The sequence below is a fragment of the Podarcis gaigeae genome (genome assembly GCF_964106915.1).
Source record: "Podarcis gaigeae genome assembly, chromosome: 3".
Classification (NCBI taxonomy): domain Eukaryota; kingdom Metazoa; phylum Chordata; class Lepidosauria; order Squamata; family Lacertidae; genus Podarcis; species Podarcis gaigeae.
The window spans coordinates 107,410,119-107,426,351 of NC_139680.1; the positions used below are offsets into that span (position 1 = coordinate 107,410,119).

Genomic DNA, 16,233 nt, shown 5'->3' on the forward strand with positions numbered 1-16,233 from the left:
GGGGGGGGGAAAGGCGGGCAATAAATGCAATGCAATGCAATAAAATAAGTGCTGGAGGCTAAAGAGGGAGGGGAAAATCATAAAAGGTCACCTCCCCAACCCGCAACACCACTCACTAGCAGGAGTGAAGGATCCAACCCAATATTAGTTTGCTTACATGAGCATCAAAACCCTTGTTTAAAGTTGGAGATAGGTTAACATGAGCACATGGGCAAAAATAAAATAAATCCTATTGACCGGAGAGTACTTACATATCAACACGTTCAGAACTGAGCCCCAGGAAAGAATTTCTTTCAATCTTGTGTATGTTTATGTTGTCTTGGACGTCGCTGAGATTTAAAGAAAAAATACATTTCAAAAAAGGAAATTAAAACGCGCCCCTTTGATGCGTTGTTGGCATACAAGGCATCAAACTTTCCTTGGTCTGGAAGATTTCTAATCCGCCTTTCAGTTCTAAGAGCAAAATAAAATCTAATAAAGTCAAATACTGATACATCTGCAAGTAAGAAAGAAAGAAATTATCTTCAATGTTTTGATGACATTGAATGTTTACTGTGAGCTGCTTTGGGAACAGCTTGTTGTGGAAAAGGAGCACATAAGTAAACTCAAATCAATCACTGCTGCCCTCCCATTGCTATTGCAGCAAGGGGAGCAGGAGCGGTGTTGCTATGGTCCAGCCATTGCCATATGGGTGGGGGCACCACCCCAAAGGACCCCTGAATCTTGTTGGGATGTTTCATTCCACCTTAAGGAACAGGCATGATTGTTGTGTGTCACATGTCTGTCTACACTCCAGCACAGCTTGCTGGGAACTTCCATTTGCGTGTAGCTTTTGCTTTAGCTGTTTGCTTTGGACACGAAGGAGAGCAGACATGTTTCCTTTTGTCCTGATCTACGCTGAATAAACCTGCTTGTAAATATGCTCACACAGCCTCTCGTGCCACTTCTGTTTGTGCAGCGTTTGCTCTGCTGAATAGCGTGCTCAGTCTTCTAAAGCCTGGAGCCGCAGATTTATGCTGCACCAAGGACCAGAGTTCTTGGGAGAAAAGCAATGACAAACCTAGACAACATCCTAAAAAGCAGAGACAACAAAGGTCCGTATAGTTAAAGCTATGGTTTTCCCAGTAGTGATGTGGAAGTGAGAGCTGGACCATAAAGAAGGCTGGTCGCTGAAGAATTGATGCTTTTGAATTATGGTGCTGGAGGAGACTCTTGAGAGTCCCATGGACTGCAAGAAGATCAAACCTATCCATTCTTAAGAAAATCAGCCCTGAGTGCTCACTGGAAGGACAGATCGTGAAGCTGAGGCTCCAGTGCTTTGGCCACCTCGTGAGAAGAGAAGACTCCCTGGAAAAGACCCTGATGTTGGGAAAGATGGAGGGCACAAGGAGAAGGGGATGACAGAGGACGAGATGGCTGGACAGTGTTCTCGCGCTACCAGCATGAGTTTGACCAAACTGCGGGAGGCAGTGGAAGACAGGAGTGCCTGGCATGCTCTGGTCCATGGGGTCACGAGGAGTCGGACACGACTAAACGACTAAACAACAACAACAACAAAGGACCGGAGTTCACCTGGCACACTGCCTGGTGGGCTGGCACCAGCTGGGGGCCTGCGAATTGCCCCCGTTTCCTTGGATGCATGCCAACAAATCTGACCTCAAGGATCATGCATTCTTATGGATATACAGTATGGATTTGCAGCCCTCTTCAGGAGTTTTCTCTCCACTCAATCTCAGTCACACGTAGAGAAGAAAAGGGGCTAGCATCACCCCTCCCCAGCACTGTTGGGGAGGCTTGCCATACATCAGGAAAATTCCAGACATGTCCTGGTTTTCAGGTGTAAAAATGGTGTGTGTGGTGGTGGTGGTGGTGGGGAGGGATATTTTGCCAAATCGGCAAAATGTCAGGGAAAACCCGGATGCAACGCAGTAAACATTCAAAGACATCAAAACGTTGAAGATCATTGGTTTCTTTCTTACTTGCAGATGTTTCAATGCAAAATTCAGTGTGGAAATCTGGTTGAGATTTCCTCCAACAAACTAGAACTGATTCAACTCTTGGCATGGACGAATTCAGTTTTAAATAATTCCTCCTCCCTCTTTCCTTCATGGGCAACCCAAGAAAAATGGTCAAAATCCCAAAATATTAGAATAATCCAGTAAAATCTTACAGCACAAACTTCACGGAAGAATGTATCTGGTTAACGACGGGTAAATACATGATTGCAGTGTTTGATAGCAACCTAGAGGGAATAAGTACAGGTTGTTAGCACATCTCTGAGGAAAAGTAAAGAATAACAAATGACTGAAATGAAACAGAGGAAGAAAAGTTGCAGGCAAATTTTTGTTATCCTCATTTTGTTATTCAATATTTAGTCCCCCCCCATATTCCAAATTCTGGGTAGTGTTTGATGTCTTCTATAACTCTGCTTACATGTTTTTCATGTGCAGGTCATATTGCAGACATATTGCTTCATTTCCAATTGGTTCATGTCCTATAGCTTCCTGTTGAAATCCTGCAATGTTGTACCACACCTTTGCTGCACACAAGAGCCCCTCTCCATACGACAATAATACAATAATGCTGGGGAAGCATCAAAGAACAACTAATAACGTGGAATGATGTGCAGATGATCCAGTATAAATCCACCATTAATGTACTACTATTGATATGTTGCCTTAGTCACAAGAGACTAGGGCCCTGCGGGATTTTTCCGCAGGGCCTGCAAGATGGTGCTGTTCTGCCTGGCCTTCGGCTTAGACTCACTCTGACTCCTTATATGGGATTTGGTATATAAATTTTCCCTTGGCTTTTTTTCTGCCCCATGTAGGACCAGCATGGATAGCTGGCTCGGGTGTGTATCTGATGTTTCCTCCCTTTACGGTCTTGATTTATGGGCTACTACTAAAATGAGGCTGTATTTTAAGCTGTATTTTAATTAATTGGTTGTTGTCTTTCTATTACATTTTATTGTAATTCATATTTAGTGTTAGACGCCCTGAGCCTGGCCCTGGCCAGGAAGGGTGGGGTATAAATAAATTTATTATTATTATTATTATTATTATTATTATTATTATTATTATTATTGAAAAACAAACAAAACCCATGCCAGTTTGGAGGCGTCATATTAAAACTACAGTTCCCAGGGTTCCCCAGGCAGATGAAATTATGATAAACCCAGTTTAAGCCTTGGAAGAGGAAACTGCAGCCATCATTTCAGAACTTTTGCTGTGCTTTATATACCAAAAGAAGAGCATCAAAACAATTTAAGAAACATACAATGCCCTTAGGCACCTAGAAGACTATTCAATATTGGAAGAAGATAAGAAGATTCTGAGTGCAACAGGGCTCTTCCCATTTGTGATTCCTAGCAATTAGCTGACAGTGGAGGTAAAACAAGGCTACGCCAAGCAGGGGTCAAGAACGGCAGTGATGGAATAAAAGATGTATCATCTTCATGGCTGTGCTCTGGCTATGATTCCAAAGTGCTTCTGACAGCACAAGGAAGAATCATCAGGTATTCATGTACAAATGTGAGCATCGATGCAATGCATCAGCCAGTTCTAATGGCATTCTAGCTGACATCGGGATGAATGGAGCCGCCATTTCCATTCCAAAGTGAGCCCTCAAAGAAGGTGTCTATAATGCACGCTATCAAAACGTTCCGTAGAGTTTCAGCTGGGCCATTCACAGTCTAATAAGGGTTCATTATCCGTCTCATTTCCTATCCTCCGTGCATTTGCTTCACAGGAAAGCAGCATGCGAAGGAGGGATTTAGATTGCCGTTGCTGCGAGCATGCGAAAGCTGACGAATCTCTGCAATCGTTATATATCAGAAGGAACAGCGACGGGCCTGATGTCTCATTCAGTATGGCTCGTCTTCCTGACTGTGCTTCGTGGGAGCAAAGGCATCACAGGAATCTTTCACTCCACATGGGGCTCAAACCCATGACTCTGAGATTAAGAGTCTCATGCTCTACTGACTGAGCCAAATGGCTGGAGTGGGATTGAACTTTGCCATGTGGCTGCTGCACCTTTCCAGCTTTCTTTTATAAAATTATCTGACCGATTGGGTCTTCTGGCTCCTTAGCAGGACCTCTAGGTAGTGCACAAAACAAATGAAATACTGTGTAAATCCCTGAAATGAGAAGTAATCGGCTAGAAGTATTATCTTATAGAAACAGACTAAATAATAAAAAAAAGTTTAAGGAAAAAATTAGAAAAACCTAGATAGTGGCAGGGATGAAACTCAGGGGCAGGCCTGGTCTACTTAGTTATTTTAAAGGGTGAGCCCAGTCTACATGGTTATTATCATCTTGCGGTTTCAGTATTCATCTTGTCTTCTACTTGCACTGCGTTCTTATTGAACCTTTGACTTGCGTTAGGCGTATATTTCCCTTTTCTTGACAATCTCTCAGAATGACGCCTTGTAACAGACTAACATGGCTTCCTCTGCATGTCAGCTTTGGTATAATAAGTGCAACCTGACTCATCGTATCTTTAAACATTCTACGGTTTTGGGGGGGAAAGAGCTACAAGATTTTTCACTAAGGCCGGGTGGTTTGATCATATGAAGCCTCTGTTTGTCAGCTTCACCAGCTCCCACTTGAAGGCCAATTTAAAGTGCTGGCTTTAATTTTTAAAAAGACCTAAACAGCTCGGGGCCTGGTTGCCTTCTTTTCTGTTAGAGCGTTTATTAATTTTCCAATAAAAAACATCCAATTAACATATCAAATCATAATCCAATAAAAATAAAAAATAAAATAAAAAAGATCCATTTGTCTTCTGAATTATAATTCTGATTTTACGGCTTCCCACAGTCTGAACGTCAAAGCATCTCCAAACCTCAGTCCTGCCTCTCATGATGTTTCCATATTTCCATATCCGATTTTCCATATCCGATTGCCTTCTTTTCTATCTGGGTATTAAGATCCTCTTTGGAAGACTTGCTCCAGTTCTCTCTGCCAAGTGAGGTTCATAAGCCCTGCTGGATCAGGCCAAAGACCTATCTAGTCCAGCATCCTGTTCTCCCAGTGGCCAACTAGTTGCCAATGGGAATTCCATGGCCAGGACCTGAGTGCAACAACAGAACTTCCCCCACTTGTGATTCCCATCAGCTGGCAATCAGAGCGGAGGCAGAACTCCGTTATCATAGATAGTAGCAAATAGGGTTGTCAAAAGATTCCAGCCAAAATAGAAACAAGTGGATATTGACAATGTCCACTTATTTGTCCCATGTCCAGAACAGAAATCAGTCCAGCAAATGTGATCAGTAGATCAGCATTTGCTGGCATCGTTGTTTTCCGTCTGCAAATCATATGTTTCTTTCCCCATTTGCATTGTGTTTCTTTCATACTGATATGAATGGGTGGAATAATGTCATTTACAGAATTTATTCACGCTATGTTATGTACGGTAATTACACGATTATGTAATTGTGCTTCAGTAAGATGAAAAATGTAGTTTTGGGTGGAAGATGAACTGCAGCAGAACAGAAACAATGATGCATGTCTAAAATACAACAGCAATTCTTCCCTGGTGGTGAGGCAGGTAACCATTAGGAGAGAGTCTTTTTGGTAGTGGCACCACAGTTATGGAATAGTCTTCTCAGGGATGCTCGCTTGGCACTATTTTTGTGGCCTTTTCAGCACCAGGTGAATAATTTCTGTTAGTGAAGGCCTTCTAAACAACTTAAGTAAAGCTGGGCTTCTCAGTTTTTTTAATTTTTTAAAAAAGTGTGGTGTGTTTACATATAGGTTTTCTAACACACCTGTTTCTAAGGGCAGCACAGTGTAGGTCAGACAGAAGGGCCATAGCTCAGCGTAGAGATTCTGCCTTGCATGCAGAAGGTCTCAGGCCACTGAACCAGACGGGCCAAGGATCTGATTTCGGTGTAAGGCTCTGTTCCAGAGCCTTTTCAGTAAAGTGGGCTAGAGCAGGCATGGCCAAACTTGGCCCTTCAGCTGTTTTGGGACTACAACTCCCATCATCCCTAGCTAACAGGACCAGTGGTCAGGGATGATGGGAATTGTAGTCACAAAACAGCTGGAGGGCCAAGTTTGGCCATGCCTGGCTAGAGGAACAGAGAAAAGTGTTTAGAGAGTGATTCTAAATGGCCTTGGTCCAGTATATCTGAAGGAGTGTCTCCACCCCCATCGTTCTACCCAGACACTGAAGTCCAGCGCCGAGGGCCTTTTGGCGGTTCCCTCACTGCGAGAAGCCAAGTTACAGGGAACCAGGCAGAGGGTCTTCTCGGTAGTGGCGCCTGCCCTGTGGAACACCCTCCCACCAGATGTCAAAGAGAACAACAACTACCAGACTTTTAGAAGACATCTGAAGGCAGCCCTGTTTAGGGAAGCTTTCAATATTTGATGCATTACTGTATTTTAATATTTTGTTGGAAGCCGCCCAGAGTGGCTGGGGAAGCCCAGCCAGATGGGTGGGGGTATAAAAATTATTATTATTATTATTATTATTATTATTATTATTATAATAACACAGTCGTTGTTGGCTTCTGTCGAGAGACAATGGAGCACGCCTCCGGGGCGAAGTCGAACCACTGGGTTAGCAGCTGGAAGGGTTTACTCTTTAGCCTTTTATCCTAACAAAGACATCCCACAAGGAGATTTAGGGTCAAGGTTTTCCTTCTCCTAGATGGGCTACCTTCCCAGGTTGACAAGCCCTATCTACCCCTCACTCCCCTCTACAGCTTGCGCCGTCTGAACCGTTGGACCCACTATAGTGGTACCTCGGGTTAAGAACTTAATTAGTTCTGGAGGTCCGTTCTTAACCTGAAACTGTTCTTAACCTGAAGCACCACTTTAGCTAATGGGGCCTCCTGCTGCCACCGTGCTACCGGAGCACGATTTCTGTTCTCATCCTGAAGCCAAGTTCTTAACCTGAGGTACTATTTCTTGTTTCCAAGTGAATTTTTATTGTTTTCCTTACATATTCTTTTCCAACAAATTGTAATAGCACCATACATTCCCTTTGACTCTGCCGAGTCGCGACCCCCCTCCCTCCCCACAACTGGTATATTTATCCTCTTTCCATCACGCACATCATTCTCATATTAGTACTATTATACATTGGAGGTATTATGTCAATCCTGCTAGTGTCTTGACCTCTTTACAATTCTTCTTTAAATATTTAATAAATTCACTCCAGTTATTTTGGTATCTTTGATCTCCCTGGTCCCGGATCTTCCCAGACAGTTTGGCAAGTTCTGCATATTCCGTCAACTTCGCCCGCCACTCCTGAATAGTTGGTATGTCTTGTACTTTCCATCTTCTGAGGTACTATTTCTGGGTTAGCGGAGTCTGTAACCTGAAGCATCTGTAACCCGAGGTGCCACTGTACTGGCCTTATCCATTCAATCTGCCGAAGCCTCTCTTCACATGCAGGGGCAGTCCCTAACTCAACAAGGGTTTGAGACCCGTTGGCTACCCACACCAGGTTCAGCTGGCCAGTTGAAGCCATTCGCAGGGTGTAGCCGCTGTCGCATGCTGACAGCTTCTCGGAGCCACAGGTGAGAGCTGAGTGGACAAACTCCCACAGAAGGAGCACAACGTGTCACCCCCCACCAGAGCTACTACCCCTCCCCTAACACCCCTGTTAAAACATATTCACAAGAATAACCAATATGTTAAGAGCCAGTGCCACTGTTTCAGGGGATGTTGTTTTTCAATCTATTTTCTCTTTTTGAATTTGAATTGTATATCTGAGGATGAGAGTGGAAGAGATAACAATGGTGGTTTCAGGGCATTCTGGCGTCTCGATTACAAATGCAAAGTAATTTTGGAAACAAAAAGAATCCAGTGGTGTGATCTGAAAAGGCAAAGATATATTATCCCAGCAGACAATGCCTCCATTTACTCTTTTCCTCTAATGAGGCTTGTATCTGTGAAAAGGGCAGCAAGTTACCATTTGGAAACAGATTTGCATCCATTCAGGAGGAGCAATTAACAATTTCATCCTCTGTGTGAAAAATCTTTGGAAGCAAGTCAAGGGCTGCCTTTCATTATTATTATTAATTATTTATATATATATATATATATATATATATATATATATATATATATATATGAGCCCCTAACAAACTTAAAGGTAAAGGTAAAGGTACCCCTGCCCGTACGGGCCAGTCTTGACAGACTCTGGGGTTGTGCGCCCATCTCACTCAAGAGGCCAGGGGCCAGCGCTGTCCGGAGACACTTCCGGGTCACGTGGCCAGCGTGACATCGCTGCTCTGGCGAGCCAGAGCCGCACACGGAAACGCCGTTTACCTTCCCGCTGGTAAGCGGTCCCTATTTATCTACTTGCACCCGGAGGTGCTTTCGAACTGCTAGGTTGGCAGGCGCTGGGACCGAGCAGCGGGAGCGCACCCCGCCGCAGGGATTCGAACCGCCGACCTTTCGATCGGCAAGTCCTAGGCGCTGAGGCTTTAACCCACAGCGCCAGCTGCGTCCCTCTAACAAACTTAATCGGACTCTAATGATGTTTATTAACTTCTGCAACTTAGGAAAGAATGCCGCCTAAATAAGGGATTGGCCACCTTGAAAGCTTTCTCAATCACCAGCATGGATGCTTTATTAACTAGGCCTTTAGAGTTAAGGGTTGTGAGTTTTTTTTCCAATTAACATGTGGGAGAAGGTAATTGAGTAGCTGCAATTTCCCCATCTCAATTTAAACAAATATTCACAGGATTAAAAACAAGATGTAAAGCCAGATCCTGCGCCTCTTTTTATTATGTAGCTCAGTAAAAGAGGACAACCCTTGCGCTCAGCAGATCCCTCTTATTAGGACAAGATTCACATCACTAGACGTGATGAAACCCCTGAAAACAGGGAAAGCTCCATGAATGGACAGGAAAAGGTTCTGTGAGAAAGTGAGGCAGATGGTAGGCCTTTTCATATCTGAATTCTATAATAATATTATTATAATAAAAATAAAGATATATATTTTTTATATCCCGCCCTCCCCAGCTGAAGCCGGGCTCAGAGCGGCTAACAAAAATAAAAGTAACATAACACTCTAAAATCAATTCAAAATCAAATTAGTGGCAACCATTGGGCTAGAGCTCTATGAGGATTACTAAAGGAGGGGGTCAGACTGCGCCTTGGCCAAAGGCCTGGTGGAACAGCTCTGTCTTGCAGGCCCTGCAGAAAGACGTCAAGTCCCGCAGGACCCTAGTCTCTTGTGATAGAACGTTCCACCAGATTGGGGCCACGCCTGAAAAAGCCCTGGCTCTGGTTGAGGCCAGCCTAACCTCCCTGTGGCCCGGGAGGTTTGTTTAAAGACCGTAAGTTTCTCTGTGGGACATACCAGGAGAGGCGGTCCCATAGGTACGAGGGTCCTAGGCCATATAGGGCTTTAAAGGTTAAAACCAGCACCTTAAACCTGATCCTGTACTCCACCGGGAGCCAGTGCAGCTGGTATAGCACCGGATGAATGTGATCCCATGGCAAGGACCCCGTAAGGGGTCTCGCCGCGGCATTCTGCACCCGCTGGAGTTTCTGGGTCAGCCTGAAGGGCAGCCCCATGTAGATATGAGTCTAGAATATGACCATGCTTTAATGTGGAGAATAAGCTTATAAAATCATAGGATTGTAGAGTTGGAAGGGAGCACATGGGGTCATCTAGTCCAGCCCCCTGCAATGGAGGAATCTTTTGCCCAACATGGGGCTCAAACCCATGACTCTGAGATTAAGAGTCTCATAATTTACCAACTGAGCTATATTCCTGTGCCGCCATTCATTTCCCACAGTCCATAGGTCATTCTCCCCTGCATCGCTGCCTTTCCACACCCTCCCCATCCTGGATTTGGATTTTCTCATACCAGGGATGCTTTGCGAAGGAGAGGGTATAGAAAACCCAAACAGAGGGGAGGGAAAATGCAAGAGGGCAGTGATATGGAGGAGAGTTAACAGGCTTGTCATTCGCATCAAACAGCAGTATGGATGAGCCTTCTGGAAAGTGAAGGAGAATAACTGGTATCAGCTGAATGAAGGAGCTCACAAGCTGTAAGTTTACAATTAGGATATTGCAGCTGGTGGGGCGCGCTGGGGTTGCGAAAGCCAGCTGAAAAGAGCTGCTGTGCGACTGAATGAAAGATTAAGGAATAAATGGGGAATGGATAAAATCCTGACTCAGAATGTGTGCAACTGGTATGTAGGGGGGAAGGGGCTATTGGGCTCCTTTTATTGAAAAATTTGGTAGATAAACATCTCCCCGCCACCAAGGTGAGAGGTCAGAGGTTTAGGCAAAGCGCATGATGAACCAGGGGGATATTTGGAAAAGAAATGGATGCGGGGACAGATCTCCCAATCTGCACTTGTTTTTGCTGCTCAAGTGCCTTGTCTTTATTCATGACTTTCTAAAAAGCCACTTGAGGTTTCTCAGCAGAGTGTGCAAGGCTGTGATGAAGCGCGCAGGTTTCCCTGTCTTTTCTCTAATTCCATCCCATCAGCCGACCAGCGTGAAGCGAAAACGGGCGCCGGGGCTGGACCGCCACAACATTTGTAAACACATTACCATGCCGGAATGAAAAATAATACAAAGTCACACGGCAGAGCTGGCGCCAGGTATGGGGGCCTCAGCTTCGAAATGATGAATGGCTGCTTGGCCTTTGAATTTGTCACAGCTCTTAAGAACCAAATTGAGCGGCTCCCTCCCCGAAGCTGGTCTTGTTTCTGTGCAATAAACAAGAGCCAGGGTGGGGAAGCTGAAGGCTGCAGAGGCACATGGTTGCCATCTCCTCCTCAAAGTTCTGTCTCTGAGCACAAGGGTTTGATGCTTGTTAACCTTTCTTATACACGAAAGCTACTAACAAGAGGAAATGAGCAGCCTTCCCTGCAAAACGCTCTGTTGTCTGCAAGTTCAGGTCTGCAGCAGGAGCTACATGGCATCTATACAAGTGGATGCCCACTCTGTTTCCTAGGCATGCCCATAGCTCAGTGATTAGAGCATCTGCTTTGCATGCAAGAGGTCCCTGGTTCAATCCCCAGCATCTCCAGGTAAGGGTCAGAAAGACTCCCGGTCTGAAATCCTGGAGAGATGCTGCTAATCAGGGAAGGGGAATTATGAGACTCCTTTTGGAAAAACAGAAGTCAGGGTCTGGTTTCCCCCATCATAATAATGTTGTCTGCCTTCAAAATGCTACAATTCTGCGATTCTATACTGGTACTGGGAGGCGGGTGGCGCTGTGGGTTAAACCACAGAGCCTAGGACTTGCCGATCAGAAGGTCGGCGGTTTGAATCCCTGCGACGGGGTGAGTTCCCATCGCTCGGTCCCTGCTCCTGCCAACCTAGCAGTTCGAAAGCATGTCAAAGTGCAAGTAGATAAATAGGTACCGCTCTGGCGGGAAGGTAAACGGCGTTTCTGTGCGCTGCTCTGATTCGCCAGAAGTGGCTTAGTCATGCTGGCCACATGACCCGGAAGCTGTATGCCGGCTCCCTCGGCCAATAAAGCAAGATGAGCACCGCAACCCCAGAGTCGGCCATGAGTGGACCTAATGGTCAGAGGCCCCTTTACCTTTACCTTTACCTTTACACTGGTTAAAAGGTAAAGGTACCTCTGCCCATACGGGCCAGTCTTGACAGACTCTGGGGTTGTGCGCCCATCTCACTCAAGAGGCCAGGGGCCAGCGGTGTCTGAAGACACTTCCGGGTCACATGGCCAGCGTGACATCGCTGCTCTGGCGAGCCAGAGCCACACACGGAAATGCCGTTTACCTTCCCGCTGGTAAGCGGTCCCTATTTATCTACTTGCACCCGGAGGTGCTTTCGAACTGCTAGGTTGGCAGGCGCTGGGACCGAGCAGCGGGAGCGCACCCCGCCGCAGCGATTCGAACCGCCGACCTTTCGATCGGCAAGTCCTAGGCGCTGAGGCTTTAACCCACAGCGCCACCTGCGTCCCTTTACACTGGTACTAAATGTATAAGTAAACACTCCCCATTTATCATCATGGAACTGTAGAGCTGGAAGGGAATCTCCCATGCACATAATCAAAAATGAGAGAAATCCACTCTCGTTTTCCAGTGGGCGGCGTTGCAACTAGGCTTCTGGGACTCTGCAGTGATCCAGCAAGGGGGCAGAGAGTTGACGCCCCCTTCCGTGTTGTCCCAGATGCGGGGCCACACCCAGTGTGGCACTGCTGGCCAATCAGTGCCAGGTGGGGGGTGGGGCTGTGGGAGGGTAGACCCTCCTTTTTTGCTGGTGGTTAGGCATTGGGTAAGCCTTTGTTTGGATGGAGGGGAGGTTGTAGCCTCTGCCTGCACCTCCTCAGTTAGGGTATCCTGCTGAAGGGATCCAGGGGTGTGGCTTCTTGCCGATGTCCAGACATAGGCTAGGGCCATATCACAACCCCAACGGGGACCCTTCGGAGTGCTCCTATTTGATGTAAGTCATAGGGCTCCCCCTATTGGTGTTTTACCCTTAGTTGGACTCCCTGCAGATGGGTGGGAGTCGAGCCAAACTGCTCACATCTCTAACCAATAAATTTGTGGCCTATTCGAACCCCAAAACCAAAATACTTGTGTCCATGTGCTCATTGTCCATTAGACATCTGAAGGCAGCCCTGTTTAGGCAGGTTTTTAATATTTAATGCTGTATTGTTTTTAACATTCAATTGGGAGCCACCCAGAGTGGCTGGGGAAACTCAGCCAGATGGGTGGGGTATAATTAATAAATAATAATAATAATAATAATAATAATAACTGTGGGGCACATAATTAGGCTTTTCTCATATAGCCAGACTTTCTCCTCTGCAGCAAGGAGTCTCCCATGTAGGAAATTTGTATCATACCAGCTGTGCTGAATCAGGGCTAAGAATTAAAATCCGCGCTGGTGTGAGGGGCGGGGGGGGGGGGGAGTGTGGTCCACAAAGCCCCAAAGCCACCCTTTCCATTTTAATCGAGTCCGCTGGATTTCATTATATTTCCTCTCTTTACTTACGACCGAAGAGATATTATCAGTCAGATTCAGGTCAGATGCTAACAGCAGCTTGACTATTTTTGGAGGGTACTTTGTACAGAGGGTAGGATTAATTATCCACGAATTATGATGGAAACCCCATGGGAGCGGATGTGGCAAGCATATCGGGAGACCTGCATCCATTGTGAAGGGTGCCATTCAAACAGATGTGGAATTAAGCTTGACAATCAGATGCTTTCTTATTAAAAGGCATCTCATCTCCCAGCGCTGCATATAAATGGGAGCCGCAGCTCATGGCTTTCCATGTGAAGTTTAAATGCTTATTGTGCAGGCAAGAGAGAAAAAGAGTTGAGTAAGTAAGAAGGGAAAACATCACTTGCTTGGACAATTTAGACCAGAGTTTTCCAAACTGTGTGTCATGACATGCTAGTGTGTTGGCTGCAGTGTGTAGGTGTGTCGTGTGAACACTCCTTCTAGGGCTGGAAAGGAGTTAGTTTAACCTCCGGTTTGCTAGTAAAACTGAATTGCTGTGTCGTGAAATGATGCATGTCTAAAAATGTGTATCACCGACATGAAAAGTTTGGAAAGCTCCAATCTAGATTATTAGGGCCATTTTATCCTTTGCCCAGTACAGTGGTACCTCCGCTTCAGTGGCATAGCGTGGGGGGTGCAGGGGGGCCCGGCCGCACCGGGTGCAACATCTGGGGGGGGCGCGCTCGCACTTGTAGCTCTCTGCTCCTACTGGGTTAGGGGGCGCAAATTACTTGCCTTGCCCCGGGTGCTGACAACCCATGCTACGCCTCTGCTCGGCTTACATACGCTTCAGGTTACATACACTTCAGGTTACAGACTCCACTAACCCAGAAATAGTACCTCGGGTTAAGAACTTTGCTTCAGGATGAGAACAGAAATCGTGCTCCGGTGGCGCGGCAGCAGCAGGAGGCCCCATTAGCTAAAGTGGTGCTTCAGGTTAAGAACAGTTTCAGGTTAAGAACGGACCTCCGGAATGAATTAAGTACTTAACCCAAGGTACCACTGTAGCTGCCAATCCAGTTCTCATGTGGCGCCTTGATTCAGCAGTTCAAAACAGTAATAAGGCAAGAAAAAGTCTGTACAAAAGGACAATTTTCCAGGGAATACAGCCGCAACGTCAGGAATACTCACAAATATCTGAGACTGGGAAGATTCTGGAAGGCATATCTATCAATATACACCAGATGGTTTGCTTTCTCAATTCTTCTGTGGGGGGAAAGAAAAAAAGAAAAACATCAGTTATAATTTGAATTGTCTCGTTTTTCCACAGTATGAAATTTGGCTGCGGAAAGCAACATGATCTGCAAAGCAGTATGGGTGAGACCCAATGTAAGGTCAGCACAACTGGGGTTAAGCAACTTCATTCACAAGTGCAGTTTATCTGTTGGGTCTGGTTGATGTGGCGTGCTAAGAATGAGACTCCTCTTTGCGGAATGGCTGCTGCACAAGTGGTCTGCTGTGAGTGGATATCGCCCAATATACCTCTTCAGCTAAAAGTTTCTCTTATGTTCTTTAGATTCTTGGTACCAATTCTCATGCTTGCAGATGGACATATAACTTGCCCCTTCTAGTCCAGAGAACCACTGACCTGACAGTGCAAGACCATTCATTTACCCTCTCCACAAATATCTCTCTTCCCGCCTTGCCCACCACTTCTTGTTGTTGTTTAGTCGTGTCCGACTCTTCGTGACCCCCTGGACCAGAGCACGCCAGGCACTCCTGTCTTCCACTGCCTCCCGCAGTTGGTCAAACTCATGCTGGTAGCTTCGAGAACACTGTCCAACCATCTCGTCCTCTGTGTCCCCTTCTTCTTGTGTCCATCTTTCCCAGCATCAGGGTCTTTCCCAGGGAGTCTTCTCTTCTCATGAGGTGGCCAAAGTACTGGAGCTTCAGCTTCACGATCTGTCCTTCCATTACATTTACACAAATGCATTTGTGATGTGATATAAGCAGTTTGTCACTGTTCAGCTGTCATGGGCAGAGGCTGATTAACACAGTAGCTCTCAATGGAAGCAGCTTATCACTTGACTGCTACCACCTCTGATTCTGGTGAATTTGGGTTTCGGGCTGGTCCAGATGTCCCAATTGCTACAGGTGTTAGCATATCCTTAGCAAACCCTCACCCCACTCCAATCATTTCATTCAATACATGTGCCTAACTAAATTGGGGTCATCTTTCACATGAACATGTCCATTCTTTTAGATTGCCATCAGAAGCCCTGCTTCAGGTGCCACTGCCCTCAGTTGTCAACTTTGGGGTTTATTTGTTTTTAATTGTGTTGTTGGTTTTGTTTTGATTTTATGTATTTGATATTTTATGTGAACTGCCCTGAGACCTTCGGGTATAGGGCGGTATAGAAAATACATACATACATACATACATACATACATACATCAACTACTACTGTAGCACCCTGCTTGTGGTTAACGCTTAGCTGGAATGAAATATTCAACGCAGCAATAGAGAAATTAAAATAATAATTTATTTGTCAGACAAATAAATGAGAGGCTCAGTGGTATATGGTTACCAAGCTCTGGCCTGGCCTCTTGCCATCCTGGCCAGCACTTATATTCCCTTAATCCAGCCCCCTTTGCTCCTCCTGTGGCTGCCTCTGTCCAATCAGCCTGGTTGAAATTCCTATTGGCTGTTTGGTAGAACCAATCACAAAAGATACACCCACAAAAGATACACCCACTTCCTTGCCCTTATAAGGGAGACAAAGAGCTATATATAAATGACAAATAAGTAATAATATATCTTACATGGAATCTTAATTACCAGCTCACCTCTTGCCCTCCTTGCCCTTATTGCCTTCTAAAACAAATGTTTAATCTTACATTTTTATGTTCAACAGATGTCAAGGATCTTGAATTTCACATCAATATTGAAAGATTTCCTTCATTTGAAAGTTTCTAAACAAATGCCTGACAACCTTATATATCAAGAGTGCTTGGATGGCGTCTTCTGTCTAGCAGGGGGGCTAGGCTGGTGGCTGACTTAATTTCAGGATAAATACAACTCTTACAACCATATGAAATAAGAATCTAGCATTCCTTAAATCCTTTGCATAATTACATTTAAGCCAATATATTTAAGCTAATATATTTCATTCACTTATCATAGGTAGCCTTTTAAAAGAATAAAGCCTTTGTAAAGTAAAAAGGAACTCAGTAAAAAACAGCTTTTAAAAAGAAGCCTCTTCAGTTTACACCTCCCCCCTTTCCCCCTCCTTTCCCCCTCCTTTCCCAGCCAGCTAGATGCTTCTTCTC

General features: G+C 45.4%; 1 protein-coding gene across 2 annotated transcripts in view; it reads right to left on the bottom strand.

Annotated features, from left to right (window-relative positions):
* The window catches only part of FSHR (follicle stimulating hormone receptor), a 99,487-nt gene that overhangs the window by 25,224 nt on the left and 58,030 nt on the right, over positions 1 to 16,233 (bottom strand). For both annotated transcript variants that reach the window (XM_083733342.1, XM_083733343.1), the window contains 3 exons: positions 14,095 to 14,169; positions 2,171 to 2,242; positions 252 to 329 (listed from right to left, as the gene is read on the bottom strand). In XM_083733342.1, coding sequence (XP_083589468.1) covers positions 252 to 329; positions 2,171 to 2,242; positions 14,095 to 14,169 — 225 coding nt within the window. The remainder of the gene's footprint in view (positions 1 to 251; positions 330 to 2,170; positions 2,243 to 14,094; positions 14,170 to 16,233) is intronic.